Below are 18,275 nucleotides of genomic sequence, written 5' to 3' on the forward strand. Positions count from 1 at the left end.
CACTTTCTCTGACTTTTTAACTGACAGCAAAATTTTAAGACTGAGTTCATTTAAGACTGAATTTAGTTTGGTTCCTCATTTGTGAGGTGGAGATAATACAGATCTCAAAGGGGCATTATGTACACCATGTGTTTTGAGGATTCAGTGAATCTACAGGAAGCGCATAGTGGCAGTTAGGAATTAGCTGTTAGAAGCTTTCAGACACACATCAAATGGCACTTCCTCCTGGCAAAGTTTAGCAACTTCTCAGGCCACCTCTCCATTCCCACAGTGTTTCATATTGGCATGGAAACAGCACACTGCCTGGTATTGTTATTTAGAGATTTGTCTCTGCTAGGATCTGCACCTCTTAAGGCCTGGAACTGATATTTGTCCTGTTTCCTGCCACAACTGGCATATGATAGGCACTCATTAGATGTTTGCTCAATGAAGGGATGAAAGAATGAATGAAGTGTATAAACAGAGGTTGAGTGGCACTAGTTTTCTATTGATGGAGGCTCTTGAAGGAAAGTGGGTTTATGAACTCCCCACTGTTGCTAAGTCCCTCAAGTTGAGTATGACAGTTTTAGTCAACATCTTGCATTCAGGCAACCAGTTCTTAAAGGAAATGTTTCTTAGAAAAGCCAGTGCCTATGTTGGGAGCTTGGCACTCTTCAAGGTTCACTTAGGATTTGAGAAGTGGTGATGGTGGGTGAGGTGGGCTGTGATGCTAATAACAAATGCTGGTCTTTTATCTGGATTATTTCATTTATCTTCACAGCAACTTTGAGTAATTAGTATATCATTCCCTTTTACAGATGGGGAAACTGATTTGCCCATTCATTGATTCATTACATATGTATCAGGGACCTACTATGTGGAGTTAACTTATCTAGAAGCTGTGGGTACAGTGGTGAACAAAGCCAGCCATATCCCTGCCTGCTTAACGGAGACAGTAAATACACTAACAATATCTCAGGCGGTAAACCCTATGGAGAAAAGTTAAACAGGGCAATGAGATAGGGGGGCAGGGAGGATGAGGAGGAGGTTATGTGATTGAACAGAGACTTGACAAACTGGGGGAGGAAAAGTCAAGTTAAAGGGAAAAGCCAGTGCAAAGGCCCTGAGGCAGACTGTGCTTGGAGTATCTGAAGAAAAGCCAGCCAGGGAGATTGCTGGGGGCTGGTGTTCCGATGCAAGGAGGCAGATATTACAAGGAGGACCTTTTAAATTTTTGTAAGGAATCTGGATTTTACTAACAGGAATCCTTGGAGAGTCCGAGGTCTGACAAGTTTTAAAATGATCATTCTGGCAGCCTTGTGGGAAACACAGGGAAGGGGGTGGGAAATACAGGGAAGGGTAAGAAGAGAGGGTAAGGGTGAGGAAGTTAAGTCCTGAGCAGAAGCTTAGCCTAAGGTCTCTCAGCTCCAGAGAGGGCAGTGCCAGAACTCCCTGCTGCTCCCAGGCAGCCAGACCTCGGGCAGTAACTACTGAGCATTTATTTAATGCGTGCCAGAGATTTGGCGAGCCCTTTGTCACCATTATGTCATCTGACCCTTGCAACAACCTTTAAGAGGCCAAGCTTTTATTTCGAAATATTTGTGGCTTTCTTTGCAACTGTGTCTGTATTTCAGAACTTAAAAGAAAAGTCTGGAACTCCAGTGAAGTGAAAGTGAAGTCGCTCAGTCGTGTCCGACTCTGCGATCCCATGTACTATAGCCTACCAGGCTTCTCTGTCGATGGGATTTTCCAGGCAAGAGTACTGGAGTGGGTTGCCATTTCCTTCTCCAAGGGATCTTCCTGACCCAGGAATCGAACCCAGGTCTCCTGCATTGCAGGCAGACGCTTTACCCTCTGAGCCACCAGGGAACTCCAGTAAATAATTTCTAATACTTCAGTGCAGTCGCTCAGTCTTGTCCGACTCTTTGCGACCCCATAAACTGCAGCACGCCAGGCCTCCCTGTCCATCACCAACTCCCGAAGTTCACTCAAACTCACGTCCATCGAGTCGGTGATGCCACCCAGCCATCTCATCCTCTGTCGTCCCCTTCTCCTCCTGCCCCAATCCCTCCCAGTATCAGTCTTTTCCAATGAGTCAACTCTTTGCATGAGGTGGCCAAAGTACTGGAGTTTCAGCTTTAGCATCATTCCTTGCAAAGAAACCCCAGGACTGATCTCCTTCAGAATGGACTGGTTGGATCTCCTCACAGTCCAAGGGACTCTCAAGAGTCTTCTCCAACACCACAGTTCAAAAGCATCAATTCTTCAGCGCTCAGCTTTCTTCACAGTCCAACTCTCACATCCATACATGACTACTGGAAAAACCATAGCCTTGACTAGACGGACCTTTGTTGGCAAAGTAATGTCTCTGCTTTTGAATATGCTATCTAGGTTGGTCATAACTTTCCTTCCAAGGAGTAAGCGTCTTTTAATTTCATGGCTGCAATCACCATCTGCAGTGATTTTGGAGCCCAAAAAAATAACGTCAAAAAAGAAGCATCGATTAAGAAAAATATTTTTTACTGTTTTGAAAAAGTATAAACAAATTTCAAAAAACAGAAATTGTACAGGGAGAAAGCTCTACCCTGGTGGCTCAGTGGTAAAAAATTCGCCAACGCAGGAACCCCGTGTTCGATTCCTGGATGGAGAAGATCCCCTGGAGAAGGAAATGGCAACTCAACCATCTTTGCCTAGGAAATCACATGAACAGAGGAGCCTTGCCGGCTACAGTCCATAGGGTCACAAAGAGTCCGATACGACTTAGCGACTAAGCAACAAAAATAGGGAGAAAAGCATGACTCCCATCCCAGTTTCTAACGCCCTTCTCAGAGGAAATTGCCGATTACTCGTGGGTCCTTCCAGAGATACTGTAAATACGCACGTATCAAAATTCATTCTAAATAGTCAACAGTTACTGCAATAAAAATTAGTAAATATCTAGGCCCTCGTCAGCTTTTCGTTTTTACCGATTAGCTGCTAGAAAGGAATTCAACACTACGCAAATGGCCCACCTCTTGCCAGCTGACTACCCTATGCCGCGCCGGGGATGTTCGACTCCATCGACTCTCTACAACCTACCCCGGAGGAGGCTCCACCCCTTCACCCGCCTCCTTCCAGTAGGCAATCCTTTTTTATTTGTTTTTGGCGGGGCTTTAAAAGTCTCGCGATAGCCCGACCCATAACCCATAATTCCGTGCGCTCGCCCCTCCCGCCCTCTTTCCGCCATCTTTTCGTGCCGGTGAGTATCTCTCTCTGAGCTATCCAACATCATCCGTCGGTTATCGGTGCCATCCTGTGGTATGGGAGTCGCGCTTCGTGTCCTGCGAGGATGTCGGAGGCCTCCTGGGCCGGAGATGCTAGCCTTGCGAGGGTCTGGGCAAGCAGAGGGGAGAGTCATGCCCGGCCATCCCATGCTTTGAACCTCGGAGAGCCCGGCCTCTGGGGCGCAGGCCGCAGCCCTTGAGAACAGGGAGCTTTGGACCGTTCCGGAGAGGCGGCAGCTCCGAATCTTTCGGCGGCGCCAGTACCTCCCGTTAGTGATTGAGGCAGCTCGTTGGCTCTGAGAAGCAGCGGAGGGCCATGGAGTTGGTGGGCCGTGCAGCTTCCCATTACTTTGGTTGCGCCGGGAGCTCGAGAGATGAGGACCCTCGGGAGGGGAAACTGCATCCTGCCTGTGGTGGCGGTTTGCTGGGAACGAATCTGGTTTCCTCTCAAGACACTGTTGAGCTGGAGGAAGTAGGTTGGAGTCCTACTGTTGTGGTTTGAGACATGCCTCTGTTCCTGACTTTCAAACTTTATTAGATGAAGTTTGTGCCCATTGAGGTAAGAGACCAGTCTGGTGATACATGTGAAATGCTTCAGTTTATTACTTTGGTACTTGCTGTTGGGCATAGTTTTAGATGGCACAGGGACGGACATTAACATTTTATGTTAATGCAGTGGTTCTGGGTGTTAGGTGAAAGTTGAGTAGTATCTTTCGGTTATTGGGAAAAATCCGTGTTAATAGTACAGAGGCTGCCGAATTCCACAAGTTTGAGTATTACTGCCATTTTGAATAGCACCTACCACGGCTCGTGTTTTTATTTTAGTAGTTGACGTCCTTCTGGGGAACCAGTCTGCTTAGGAATGGGGAAGCTTCTACATGATTGAGGCAGAAAGGAAAGGATGTGTTCGCAGGGAAATGATAGGGTGCCTGGTAATGGAAGTGCTGGTAAAACGCCTGTTTTTTTCTTCCCTGAACAGCCATAATGGTGCGCATGAATGTCCTGGCTGATGCTCTCAAGAGTATCAATAATGCCGAGAAGAGAGGCAAACGCCAGGTCCTTATTAGGCCGTGCTCCAAAGTCATCGTCAGGTTTCTAACAGTGATGATGAAGCATGGTAAGTGTCTTGCTGTTTCATGTTTTGGGATAAGCATGCTATGGAATGGGTCCTGTAGAAATTAACTGTGGAGAGAGGCCTGGAAAGGGAAAATGGGGAACAAAGTGGCAATCAGAGATGGTAACTAATGCAATTGACTTGGGCTGTGGACAGGGTAGTCCTGGAGAAGTGATGCTCTTTAAGAAATGCTGAGTAGGATAGGATTGTTGGGAGGAGGAGGTTTGTGACTGTTTAGGTGTTTGGCAGCTAAAATGGCCTTTCTTGATAATAACATCACCCCACAACATGTCATTGAAAGGACCCTGAGCTCTTCTCAGAGCTCCATGGGATGTAAAGGACTGTTGAACGTCCTGGTCACTAGGTAGCCTTTGGGAGTGGGAAGGTATGAGAAGGCACGGAGAAAAGTATCCCCCTTTTAAAATTGCAGGGTGGATTGTTTTGAGTATTGCTCTCTTCATTTTAATACAGTCAATTGTGTTCTACAGGTTACATTGGCGAATTTGAAATCATTGATGATCACAGGGCTGGGAAAATTGTTGTGAACCTCACAGGCAGGCTAAATAAGGTAAGAATTGACTATCTGCCACATTTTAGAATCTTCAGAATGGTCTAAGGTGGTATAATTGCCTTTGTAAAATGAGTGTTGTGCTTGCTTTACCTAGCTAGGTTAAGAAGAATGGGAATTGATTAAAATCATTAAATTTTATGCAACTTCCAGGTAGAATTGTCAGTTGACCTAGTGTTTGGAGTATAAGATACCTGAAGGGAGATGTGGAGGCTTGAGACTGGTGCTACCAGTTTTGAATCCTGGATGGTTCAAGGCCAGTAGTCCTGTTAGTGCAAATAACTTGTGAGGTCTGTTTTTCTTTTCAGTTTGTAGGCGTAATCTACTGAATCTCTTTGATTTTTTTGACTTTGGATTGCATGAATTTGGGGGCTAGGTATTAGTCTGTAAGTCAGTTGGGGATCTCATCGCTGCTGCTTTGCTTTCTGTGTTAAGATTTGTAGCTTTCAGATTTGCAAGGGATCTGAGATCCTGTAATGCAAAGTGTTAGTCACTCAGTCGTGTCCAACTCTTTGCAACCCCGTAGATGACAGCCTGCCAGGCTCCTCTGTCAATGGGATTCTCCAGGGATCGAGCCTGGGTCTCCTACATTGCAGGCAGGTTCCTGTAATCCAACACTAGAGCAAATGGGCCAAGAAAGTGGTTAGTGGCAGGGGCCAGATTGATTAATAAGGTCATTCCCTAGTCCAACAGTTTTCTATTTTACAAAGTTGCTTTCTTACATAGTGAATTTGCTTCTTGTGTGGATAGATACTTAATGTCAGATAAAAATTACTGGATATGAAGCCTTTGAAGAGTTTTTGAAGGAAATTTGGGGGTCTGTCTTGTTTTATTTTATTGTAAACCATTAGATTCCAATCCCAAGGAAGGATTTGAATTCACTTTTCTCACTCTGATCCTCACAGTATGTTCAAGTAGAAGAGGGTGTGTTTATTTTCCCCTCTATTTTTAAGAACTAGGAAATCTGTGTCCTGCTCAGGGACAGTGGAAGACTAATTGTGGTGTGTAGCTTATAGCACATTTTAAAGCTGTCCCGCAGAGGATTTCGGTTGATATTAAAAAAAAAAAACAGTTTGAGAAGTGCCCTGTACCAGGTTTCTCTTAAACATTCTCTGTGCATAATAGCTTGAGAAACAAGTTTGAACAGAGTACCAAATGGAACTCACTTGTGGCATCCTTACTCTGTGATACATAAGTCATTTGGAAAATCCTGGCTAATAGATAGTTGAAATCCAGGCCCTGCCAAATACCTGAATTATTTTTTGGTTTCTCTTAATTTCAGTTTTCTTCCTTTGTAAGACATTCTTGCTTCAGTTTCCTTCATGCAAGAGATGGATATACCTTACTGTGGAAATGTAATGGGGCTGGGAAATAAGGTAGTGTTTAAAGACTAGATTAAGAAAATTCTTCCCTTAATCACAATCTTAGATTGATGTGGTTTGAGAGCAGATATGCTGGAATTACACTAGCTGAATGGAAGGGATTTTTTGCTACTGGAATATATAAAGCTCGCATGTGGTAGTGCAGAGGCCTCAGAAAGCTTTGTCTTTCACTGTAGCTTGCTTGGGTTTTCCCTTGTCGTATCCCTGTGTTGCTTCTGTCCAGTGTGGGATTGCCCTTGATAGTCAAGTGACAGTAGTAGCTCCCAGGATGATGTGATAAAAAGAACCTGAGTGAGCTTCCTGCCAGGGGGCACTTGGACCTGATGGGTCCATTTGCAGTTTCGGTCTGCGTAGGGAAGTTTAACTGCTCCAGAGACTTCACAAAGTTCTAATCGTGTAGTCTCATTTAGTTTACTGTTAAGCATTTTGGAGTCTTCGCAGGCACACTAGTGGTAAAGAACCTGCCTGCCAATGCAGCAGAGGTAAGAGACGCAGATTCGATCCGTGGGTGGGGAAGATCCCCTGGAGGAGGGCATGACAACCCACTTCAGTATTCTTGCCTGGAGAATGGTCTATTAGGGTCGCAAAGAGTGGAATATGACTGAAGCGACTGAGCATGCAGGCCATCTTGGTGAGCGTGCTAGTGATTTGTAGAGTAGAGATGTGAGCAGGGGTGTCATATTTAGCTCTGAGACTTGCTCTCTTGGCTCTTTAAAATCTGGCCATTTGTTCCGGGACAGCGCCACAGGCCATAGGATGCGCGCTGCCGGCTGCTGCGTGTTGCGTTATGTTCTGCCTCTTCTGTTGATGTTTCCAGTAGCTTGCTTTTTCTTCCTAAGTAGCCATAGTCTTTAATTGTTTTTCAAATTGAACTTATATAGAATATTGTACAGAATAGTTACCCACTTAATGTTGAGTTGGTTGGCTTCTGTGCTCAGTTATAAAAGATTTTTAGTGTTACTTGTTATTAGTGAAGTGTGAACACTGTTTTCTGTTACTTTTTACAGTGTGGAGTGATCAGCCCCAGATTTGATGTACAACTCAAAGATCTAGAAAAATGGCAGAATAACCTGCTCCCATCCCGTCAGTTTGGGTAAGTTGATTTTCTTCATTTAAAAGTTGATGCTGATGCCTATGATACAGAGCTTTTTATTTATTTTTTACATAACAGTAGTAGCAATAGTCTCCATTCCCAAACAGCTTGACTCATGGGTTAGCACCTATGTTGCCACACTTCATGTGTGGGTTTTAGTGTCTAAGAGGTGGGTGAGAGAGCAGAATTGCATTCCCTTTTGTGTCTGCTCTTTTGGCTTAGTGCAAATAGTTCATACATGTTCTCTGAATACCCTCCTGTGGCCAGAATGACCTCTGAACCATTGCCCTCTGGGCAGACTCAGTTTGAAAATCTTCATCTGTGGTTAAGAGACTGAGTTCAAATTCTGGATTTTCTACTTTAAAGCTGTGAGGCTTTGGGCAATTCATGGCCTTGGTTTCTGAAAGATGGTAGTTCTCTTATCAGTTAGATTAAACTGATTTACTTCTGGTAAAGCAGTTTAAAACCTGATCTGACACACCACAAGCATTTGGTCTGTTTGTGGTTAAGAACTTAAAACACCCAGTCACGTTTGGTGATTTTGAATTTACTTCCATTTCATGGTTACTGTATAACAGGTATGGTGTTATGGGCATGTCCTTTGTGATTGCAGTTAGAATGCTAATTTTAATGCCTCCCAGTTGATACATTTTCTGTGTCCTACCTTGACCCCTATAGTAACCCATGAGATAGGCCAGGTGGGATGCCCTTTGTCCAAATAACTGTATAATAGCTTGGCTGTGATCGTACACACAGTAAGTGGCAGAAACAATTCTGTCAAGTTATATCAGTGCTTTAATGCTTTAAACTGTGTGTCTGCTTGAGAGCAGAAAGTGACTTCTGAAGTTAGAGGAGTTCCAGTTTTTGTTTTTAGGTAGCATTGCCTCATGTTAGCTGAGACCAGGACTGTGTGTGTATAGCTGGAGTCTTTGGTTCTAGGAGTCATGCCTGTGCACTGCCAGCCTGTGGCAGCTGCATTATGTATGGGACCACATGTTAAACACTGATGAATGTTGGGATTTTTCTGTACCAGAAGTAGTTCAGTGTTGAACAGTTCGTAGGGACAACTTACCAACTTTTTTTTTTTAACTTTCCATAGTTTCATTGTACTGACAACCTCAGCTGGCATCATGGACCATGAAGAAGCAAGACGAAAACATACAGGAGGGAAAATCCTTGGATTCTTTTTCTAGGGATGTAATACATACAAATAAAATGCCTCAGAGGACTCTGGTGCTTCCTTAAGTCATTCTGAATTTTGTACAGCAGAGTGGCAAGAGTGTCTTCGGGAGTATACAGCCTTTGTGTTAACTGGTGAATGCGTTTCCTTGAAGTACAAGAAAGTTTTGACTTGGTGTAACTTTCACCATCACCCTTGTGGCTCACCGGAGGAAGATGTGTCTGGCCCTGGATGGTTGACTCTGGTTTGGGGTCTAGATGGTGAAGCTGCCTCTTCTGGAGTCTTAAATTAACCCTTGAATGAGTGGTGCCTTTCCTATTTTTAGCTTCATAGAATACACATTTCATACCCTAGAATACACATTACATACCCAGGTTATAGTTGATTATGTAAGTACTCATAAGGAAACAGATAATTAGAGCTCTACGGCTCACTAAGACTCAAAGTAAATTTGGATGGCATATCAGGGACACGCCAGCAGTATGTATTTAAAATGTCATTCTTTTTAAAAAACCAGTACTGTAAACCTATCACCAAATGTATTCAGGAATTGGGCAGGGTTAGTAAGAGCAGTGCTATCCAGTATACATCTAACAAGAGGCACATGTGTATTCAGAACTTCAGGAAGCCACATTAAAACAAGTAAAGAGAAACTTTTTTTTTTTCCTTAAAATAACATTTTGTGTTCAAAATTAAAATTTCACCGTATAGATGATGTGAAAAATGAATGGGGTTTTGCTCTTTGCAGTGTCTGAAATGATGTGTGTGTGCTAGTGGCTTGGCTTGTCTGACTTTTTGATGCTATGGACCCTACCTAGCTTGCCACAGGCTCCTCTGTCTTTAAGGATTTTCCAGGCAAGTCTACTGGAGTGGGTGCCATGCCCTCTAGTGCTTCTTCCCGACCCAGAGAGAGAACTCACTGTCTTAACAGTGTCCTGCAGTGGCTGGCAAGTTCTTTACCACTAGCGCCATCTTGTTCAGTTGCTCAGTCATTCATGTCTGACTGCGACCCCATGGACTGCAAGATGCCAGGCTTCCCTGTCCATCTCCTGAAGCTTGTTGATACATGTCCGTTAGGTCGATGATGCCTTCCATCCAACCATCTCATCCTCTTTCAACCCCTTCAGTCCTCAGTCTTTTCCCAGCATCAGGATCTTTTCCAATGAGTTGGCTCTTCGCATCAGGTGGCCAAAGTATTGGAGCTTCAGCATCAGTCCTTTCGATGAATAGTCAGGATTGATTTCCTTTAGGATCGACTGGTTTTAGCTTGCTATCCAAGCATCAATTCTTCAGTGCTCAGCTTTCTTTATGGTCCAACTCAACATCCATACATAACTACTGGGAAAACCATAGCTTTGACTATATGGACCTTTCTTGGTAAAGTCAAGTATGCTTTTTAATATGCTGTCTGGATTTGTCATAGCTTTTCTTCCTTCCAAGGAACAAGTGTCCACGGCTGCAATCACCATCTGCAGTGAGTTTGGAGCCCAAGAACATAGTCTTGCCTATTTCCATTGTTTCCCCATCTTTGCCATGAAGTGATGGGACTGGACGCCATTATCTTTGTGTTTTGAATGTAGAATGTGCTTTTTCACTTTGATCAGGAGGCTCTTTAGTTCCTCTTCTGCCATAAGGGTGGTGTCATCTGCATATCTTAGGTCGATATTTGTTTCAGTGCTGTCTCAGAAGCCTGAAATTATCAACATGGTACATTTATTCACACTTAAAGCACATCTTAATTGGGACTGGTATTCCTGGGTAGGAATGCAGAATCACTGCTGACTTGGAGTAAGGTGAACTCTCACAAGTGACAACTCTGAGCTTCCTTCTTGGGTAAAGAGAACTTAACCTCATGGGGTTTTCTCATTTAGTAACTTCCTGAAAGGGCCTACTGTAAGATGTGGGAAACAGTGCTTGAGTGGGCTGTAGAGATGGGCCTGGTAACCACATGTGTGTGTGCTAAGTTGCTTCGGTCATGTCTGACTGTGACTGGACTATATCCCGCCAAGCTCCTGTCCATGGGATTCTCAAGGCAAGAATACTGGAGTGGGTTGCCATGCTCTCAAGAGGATCCTCCCGACACACTGGTTGAACCCGGGTCTCTTGCATTAGCAGGCGTGTTCTTTACCACTAGCACCAGCTGGGAAGCCCAACCACATGTGGTTGGCCTCACTAAAAAGCAAGTTGAGAGGCATGTCTAGGTTTGGGGCCTCTGATATTTGAAAGATCGTGAGTAATTAGCATGAGTTTGGGGGGCCCAACAGATCAGGATTGAGGTCTGCTGTTCTACCTAATAACCTTGATTTCCTTATCTGTACATTGGGGATAATGGAAAAAAATCTACCTTAAGAAAGGGAAGGGTGAAAGTGAGGGAAAGGTGAAAGTGAAGTCGCTCAGTCGTGTCTGACTCTGCGACCCCATGGACTGTAGCCTACAAGGCTCCTGTGTCCGTGGGATTTTCCAGGCAATAGTACTGGAGTGGATTGCCATTTCCTTCTCCAGGGGATCTTCCCAACCCAGGGATCGAACCCGGGTCTCCTGCATTGTAGACAGATGCTTTACCGTCTGGGCCACCAGGGAAGTCCAAGGGAAAGGTGAGGTTACACTTGATGTTTTTACAGTCGTTTGGACACAGAAATTTAGTCCAGAGGACTCTGAAGAGCTGTTGGTTATTTCTCTTAAATGCCAGGCTTGTAAGCTCGTAAGTAGATGGAGGCCGTGTTTTGTTTGCTGTTGTCTCCGGTCTGCCTGATGTGGCACACAAGGGATTCCTTAGTAAGTACCTGTGTGCTGAGTCGCTTCAGTTGTGTCTCCTTGTGACCCTGTAGACTGTGGCCCACCAGGGACCTCTGTCCCTGGGTACCTCTTCCCTGTCCCAGGCAAGAATACTGGAGTGGGTTGCTATTTCCTCCTCCAGGGGGTCTTCCTGACCAAGAGATCAAACCTAAGTCTCTTAACGTCTCCTGCATTGGCAGGAGGATTCTGTATCACTAGCACCACCAGAGAAGCCCGTCAGGAAGTACGTGTTGACTGAATATCATACTGGGTGTTGACTTCAAATACTAAAATGAGGACAAGAAAATGGCACCATTTGCCATTAATAGGGATCTTGTGTCCTTTAAAAAGAACAAGGGTGGGAAAAATTGGGAGAACTGTTAATGAAATTAATAGCACATGTTCTGTATGCTGGTAAGGAAGCAGATGGCCTTAGTCTGTTTCTGAGACCCTCCCAGTAAGAGTTGTATCATGGCTTGGGACTATGTCCTGGAGTTGAGGTTCTGGAGACTAGGTTGCTGCTGGCAGGATGACTTTCCTGTGATGTGAACCCAGCCTTCCCTCCTAATGTGCTACTGCTGCCAGAAGGCAGAGACCGGAGGCTTGGAGTGGGACAGCGTCTGGATTATTTGAACCCTCCAGATGCACTTTGAGTCAGTGTTATAAAGGGACCCCACACCTTCGCAGGCCCTGGGTTAACCTGGAAGCTATAGATGTCAGGCAGACAAACTTCGATACCTTTTTTTTTTTTTTTTGAAAGACATTCCATACAGCACAGAGCCTCTGATCACAGTCTGGAAGAAATTTGTAATTCAGAAAGTCAAAACCATTGCCAAGGAGACCCTCCACAATTTAGCAGCACGTCTGTGCATGCTGAGTCCTCATTTGGAGGCTGTTTTGCCTTGCTTTGGGGTAACTTGGGTAGATAGAAGAGTACTCAGTTCTCTGGGCAAGTCAGAATTATTAACTGCTTAACTTGGTCAGGTCAACATCTGAGATGACTTTTCCTTTACCCTGGACTAGGAAGTTTGCTTTCCACTTCTGACCCAGAAGAAAGCAAGCTCTGAGAAACCCAAAATCTGACTCTTGGCTTTCCCGTCTGATTCACTGCTTCCCAAAATAGCTAATACCAATTGTTTCAGTTTTAATATAGGGACAATCTAATCCTGAGCTCTAAATCTCCCCCATATGTGTGCCACCTCTGAGCCCTTGGTTATGGCTCACCCCATCTGGAATACCTTTTCCCCGGAGGTGTTCCCAGAATCCAGCTTAAATGTCACATCATAAAACTTTCTTCCGAAGAAACATGTTACACTCTTTCTGAAGATTTGTTGTTCAGTTGCTAAGTTGTGTCTAACTCTGCAACCCCGCGGACTGCAACAGGAAAGCCTTCTCTATCACTGGACTCTCCCGATCACTGGACTCTCCCGGCAAGAACACTGGAGTGGGTTGCCATTGCCTACTCCAGGGGATCTCCCCAACCCAGGGATTGAATCTACATCTCTTGCATTGGCAGGCGGATTCTTTAGCTTTGCATCACCTGGGAATTAGTAAGGCTAAGAGTAGTTTTTAGTGTTTGTTCTGTTCAGTTCAGTTCAGTTCATTTCAGTTGCTCAGTCATGTCTGACTCTTTGTGACCCCATGAATCACAGCATGCCAGGTCTCCCTGCCCATCACCAACTTCCGGAGTTCACTCAAACCCACGTCCATCAAGTCAGTGATGCTATCCAGCCATCTCATCCTCTGTCGTCCCCTCTTCCTCCTTCCCCCAATTCCTCCCAGCATCAGAGTCTTTTCCAATGAGTCAACTGTTCCCATGAAGTGGCCAAAGTATTGGAGTTTCAGCTTTAGCATCAGTCCTTCCAATGAGCAGCCAGGACTGATCTCCCTTAGAATGGACTGGTTGGATCTCCTTGCAGTCCAAGTGAACACCACAGTTCAAAAGCATCGATTCTTTGGCACTCAGCTTTCTTCACAGTCCACTCTCACATCCATACATGACCACAGGAAAAACCATAGCCTTGACCAGACAGACCTTTGTTGGCAAAGTAATGTCTCTGCTTTTGAATATACTATCTGGGTTGGTCATAACTTTCCTTCCAAGGAGTAAGCGTCTTTTAATTTCATGGCTGCAGTCACCTTCTGCAGTGATTTTGGAGCCCCCAAAAATAAAGTCTGACACTGTTTCCACTGTTTCCCCATCTATTTCCCATGAAGCGATGGGACCAGATGCCATGATCTTCGTTTTCTGAATGTTGAGCTTTAAGCCAACTTTTTCACTCTCCTCTTTCACTTTCATCAAGAGGCTTTTTAGTTCCTCTTCACTTTCTGCCATAAGGGTGGTGTCATCTGCATATCTGAGGTTATTGATATTTCTCCCAGCAATCTTGATTCCAGCTTGTGCTTCTTCCAGCCTAGCGTTTCTCATGGTGTACTCTGCATATAAGTTAAATAAGCAGGGGGACAATATACAGCCTTGACGTACTCCTTTTCCTATTTGGAACCAGTCTGTTGTTCCATGTCCAGTTCTAACTGTTGCTTCCTGACCTACATATAGGTTTCTCAGTTTGTTGCTGCTAAGTCGCTTCAGTCGTGTCCGACTCTGTGCGACCCCATAGACGGCAGCCCACCAGGCTCCCCCGTCCCTGGGATTCTCCAAACTACTATATGCCAGGCATGGAACTAAGACCTTTACAAGTATCATCTCCTTTCATCTTAACAGTTCAGCATTGTGGCTACTATTATTGGGTCCAGTTTTTCAGGTGGAAAAAAGTAAAGCACAGAGCTGTGCCATTTTATTCAAGATGCTAGGAAGTGAGTGGCAAAGTCAAGATTTAAATTGTTGTCATTCAGTCACTCAAGTTGTGACTCTTTGCGACCCCATGGGACCCGATGGACTGCAGTGCGCTGAAGACCACACAGAAAATAAGTTAGAGGCGGCAGTAAAGAAAGATGGTAAATAGAATGCACTTTGAAATGAAATGTTAGCCTCAGTCACTCACAGGCCGTGTGATCTTGGGCCCATTGCCATTCCTTGCTGTATCAGTTTCTTCATCTTTAACATGAGAATGATAGTACTGCCCCCTGTGGTGGTCACAAAGATTAAATACAATGCTTGTTAAGTCCTGGGATGGTAATTAGAGCTGTTGGCAAAATATCCAGGTTCTCCCCCTTCCCGGTACATATACTTTCTATGTGATTAATTCTGGCAATGCATGAGCTGTGAGCAGAAGTGTTGTGTGTTACTGCCAGGCTGGAGCATCTAGCGGCTGGTGGGAGAACTCCCGTGTGCCTCATTTCTTTCTGCCATGGTGCTGGGTGCTGGGCTCTATTACCCCAGTCCTGGGAGTGTGGGTGACAATGCAGAGATCCAGCTATTCAGCAATGGCAGTGTAGAAGAGAGAGAAATCACCCGTTGATGATTTTGGTTTATTACTAGCCCACGGATACAAGTGAATTGTATACAACAAGCATTTAGAGCAGTCTCTGAAATTTAGTAAGGGCTTTTTAAGTTACAAAAAGGAAATTGGTGGTAGGCAAAATAAAAGGGATTATCATTCTGAAAGGTTGTTGTTGACCCACGAAAAAACGCCAGGATTCTTGGCCTCTGAAGGAGAATTCAATCCGGGGCCAGGGACGAGGCTTGATAGCTCAGAGCTTTTGTGTAATAAAGTTTTATTAAAGTATAAAGGAGATAGAGAAAGCTTCTGACATAGGCATCAGAAGGGGGCAGAAAGAGTATCCCCCTGCTAGTCTTCGGCTGGATGTTATATAGTCACTAGCAGTCTGTTAATGAAAGAAAGGAATGTCTTAAAACTCAGAATGGCACCAGGCCCCTCATCCATAAGATTTATTTTGTGATAATCCTGGCACCAGAGGAGTCATCCCCGGCAGTAAAATGATTGACTTGAATCTTGTAGAAGGGCAGATTACCATACAAATAGTTTCGTTTAAATAGATTAGGGGAACAATGTCTGAGTATAACATAATGGTTTGTCAATGTGGTTCTGAGCCATTAGGCGGAAGACTTGAAGACAGAGTCTGGGGTAAATGCATAGTACATTAACATAGCGTAAGACAAACATTTCCCTAAGAAAAATGCATGGGTTAACTCAAGAGGTTTGAGAATAGTTAACTTCAGGTGAGACCAGGTGTCATTATAGCAACACAGTATTTTAAGAGAAACCTTTTAAATTTGTACAGAGAGAAAACAATATCTCTAGTTTATTTCCTCGTGCCGCTTAAGAGACATACAAATGTCTGACATTTGCAGCCTATTTCCTCTGTTTGGAGACCCCTGGCCTTCCTGCCTGTTACCCTGTCAATTCTTTGAGTGGATGTCAGGAGAGTATCTGACCCCCAGTTCTCCACGTGTCTTTTTCCATTGATCTCCACAACCCTTTCCATGCATGCTCATGGCTCTTAAACACCCCACACTCCAGCCCCCTGATATAGTCCTTAGGTGAGTCACCTGCCTCAAACTGAAGATAACATTAGGATATTGTGAACCTGGAAGATGTGAGGTTTGTCTCTTTAAAATGGTGGAAATGATAAGAGTGCTGCTGATTGTGATGATTCCTGCTGTGCGGAGAAAGACACTTGGAGCAACATCAGAGGCGTGTCCACGAGCAGCTGATGCGTCACGTCCTCCTGGTGACCGGCTCTCGCTGCCAGCTGTTCCTGAGACACCGTGCTACCCTGCCCTACCTGTGTTTGTATTCTGTGAGCAAGGACTAACAGTCTCCACTATTAACTTTTTTTTCAAGTACTAGTTTGAACTAAATTTAAATTTAGTATATTTAAAATAAATTTATAAAGCTAAAATTTACTGATTTGAACTAAATTCTAGTCACTTGTAGGCAGCCCTACAGCCCTACTTGGAGCTGTTTCATCAATCTACCCTGGAACTTCTTGGGAATGAATCTTGTCGTCTGTCAGATGAGGGCTGGGATAACTGGTTCTATCTGCTTAAAAAAAAATTTTTTTTTAAAGAAATTGAAGTATAGTTGATTTACAGTGTTCTGTTAGTTTCTGGGGTATAGCACTACGTGCTTTATTAGTACTTTTAGTAGCAAAAAAACAAAAATCACTCTAGCTAGTTTAAATTATTGCAGGGTATAAGGTAACTCAGAATCTCTGGTGGGGCTGGAGAATTAGTTTGGAGGCTTTCAGCCGGAGATGGTATCTCCATTACAGCTCAGGCCCATTCCATTGGAAAACTCAGCTCCTGAGTTCTTTGCCCCTACTCGAAGTTCTAGAAGCTTGAGGTTTCTACCACCCTTATTAGCATCAGTTCCACACTGACTTCCTTCATATTATCCTCTCATGCAGGGCCTCTTAAGCTTGGCACTTTTGACATTTTGGGCAGGATGATTCTTTGGTATGTGTGTATGTTAGAGGCTGTCTTGTGCGATGTAGGGTGTTAGCAGCATTCTTGGCCTTTGTACCCTACATTACATGCCAATGGAGACAGGCAAAAATGTCTCCAGACTTTACATCACCCCAGGTTGAGAAGCGCTGTTCTATGGGATCGGGGCTTCACACTCTTGCTGCAAGAAGCCTGTGCCAGAGCCAGAGTTCCAAAAGAGGCCTGTGTGACATATGTCTGTGTATTTAAAAGTAATAAGTCAAGCTAACAAGATGTTTAATAAAGTATATTCTCTTGTACCTTGACAGCTTCATAACAGCAGAACCCTAAATAAATTTGGTTTTATATGATGAAGCTGGCAAAATGTCAAAAACTGAACTACTGCATATATCCTTAGCAAGATGATGGGACAGCAATATTTGGATGAGAAAGACATTCATAATTTATAAACTATTGTACGTTCCATAAAATTTATTGCCCTTCATTTTTCATAAAATCACTAAATATGTTATAGTAAAAGTTTTTGTATAATTTATATTCTACAGGCTGTAATGATCCAAAAGACAAAAAAGTGTAATTAGTTTCAAAATATAAGAATTTGAGTATGTTTCACTGAAAATATAAAGTAAATAAATAAAAAAATGTTAAAGCTGTAAAGCCTCAATGAAGTTGCATTTCTAAAGTATTCAAAAGTATTAAAGTTACAGGGCAAAATACAAATTATGAAAGTATTGAATATCAAAGTTTTAACTCAAAGTTATTTAAATCTGAGAAATTTTAGTTTACTGTTTCAAAAACAATTTTATAAACAGTTTTACTGGGGACTTCCCAGATGGTCCAGTGGCTGAGACTCCATGCTCCCAGTGTAGGAGGCCTTGGTTCAATCCCTGGCCAGGAAACTAGATTCCACAAGCTGCAATTGAGAGTTTGAAAGCCCCAACTCAAAAAAACAAAAAACAACAAACAAACAAACCAACCAACCCACATGCTGCAACTAAGACTCATTGCAGCCAAAAAGCAAAACCAAACACAAAAGTTTTATTATGTAATATTTCATTATTAAGTAGTATTCATATTACATGACTTTTTGCCTGGTATTTACTGTCAATCTAGTTCCTAATATAAGGAATTGGTATCGCTTTATACTTCTTATATGAAGAAGAATAGAAACTTCTATCCAAACAGAAATTCTGGATCTCATATATACAAATTAGAAAGTGCTACGATCTACTTAGGCTCAGTGGTAACGCATCCACCTGCCAGTGCAGGAGATGCAGGAGACCCAGGTTTGATCACTGGGTCAGGAAGATCCCCTGGAGTAGGAAATGGCAACCCACTCCAGTATTCTTGCCTGAGAATTCCCATGGACAGAGGAGCCTGGCGGGCTACAGTCCATGGGGATGCAAAAAGTCCAACATAACTGATCAACATGATCTACTTGAACTGCAAAATGTTCCTCAGAAACAAGCAGGAACATGAAGAGCAAAAGAAAAATGGATGTTCAGCACTGCGGGAAATTGATGCTTGTTATATAGACTCTATTGCACAGGCAC

At 43.7% G+C, this 18,275-nt stretch overlaps 1 protein-coding gene across 1 annotated transcript; it reads left to right on the forward strand.

Annotated features, from left to right (window-relative positions):
• Nucleotides 1–3,198: 3,198 nt before the first annotated feature.
• LOC128071278 (40S ribosomal protein S15a) lies at nt 3,199–8,644 on the forward strand. The gene is made up of 5 exons (XM_052664168.1): nt 3,199–3,217; nt 4,222–4,359; nt 4,845–4,924; nt 7,314–7,399; nt 8,499–8,644. The coding sequence occupies exons 2-5, from the start codon at nt 4,227–4,229 to the stop codon at nt 8,590–8,592; spliced, it is 393 nt and encodes a 130-aa protein (XP_052520128.1). The 5' UTR covers nt 3,199–3,217; nt 4,222–4,226; the 3' UTR covers nt 8,593–8,644.
• The last annotated feature ends 9,631 nt before the right edge of the window (nt 8,645–18,275 follow it).

This window comes from Budorcas taxicolor, unplaced genomic scaffold, assembly GCF_023091745.1.
Source record: "Budorcas taxicolor isolate Tak-1 unplaced genomic scaffold, Takin1.1 scaffold329, whole genome shotgun sequence".
In the NCBI taxonomy this organism is placed as follows: domain Eukaryota; kingdom Metazoa; phylum Chordata; class Mammalia; order Artiodactyla; family Bovidae; genus Budorcas; species Budorcas taxicolor.

Excerpts from the sequence above, each read along its gene's own strand:
- LOC128071278 (XM_052664168.1), top strand. The coding sequence starts at position 4,227 with ATGGTGCGCATGAATGTCCTGGCTGATGCTCTCAAGAGTATCAATAAT. Across the intron at positions 4,925-7,313 it reads TCACAGGCAGGCTAAATAAG|TGTGGAGTGATCAGCCCCAG; the intron begins GTAAGAATTGAC and ends TACTTTTTACAG. Across the intron at positions 7,400-8,498 it reads CTCCCATCCCGTCAGTTTGG|TTTCATTGTACTGACAACCT; the intron begins GTAAGTTGATTT and ends AACTTTCCATAG.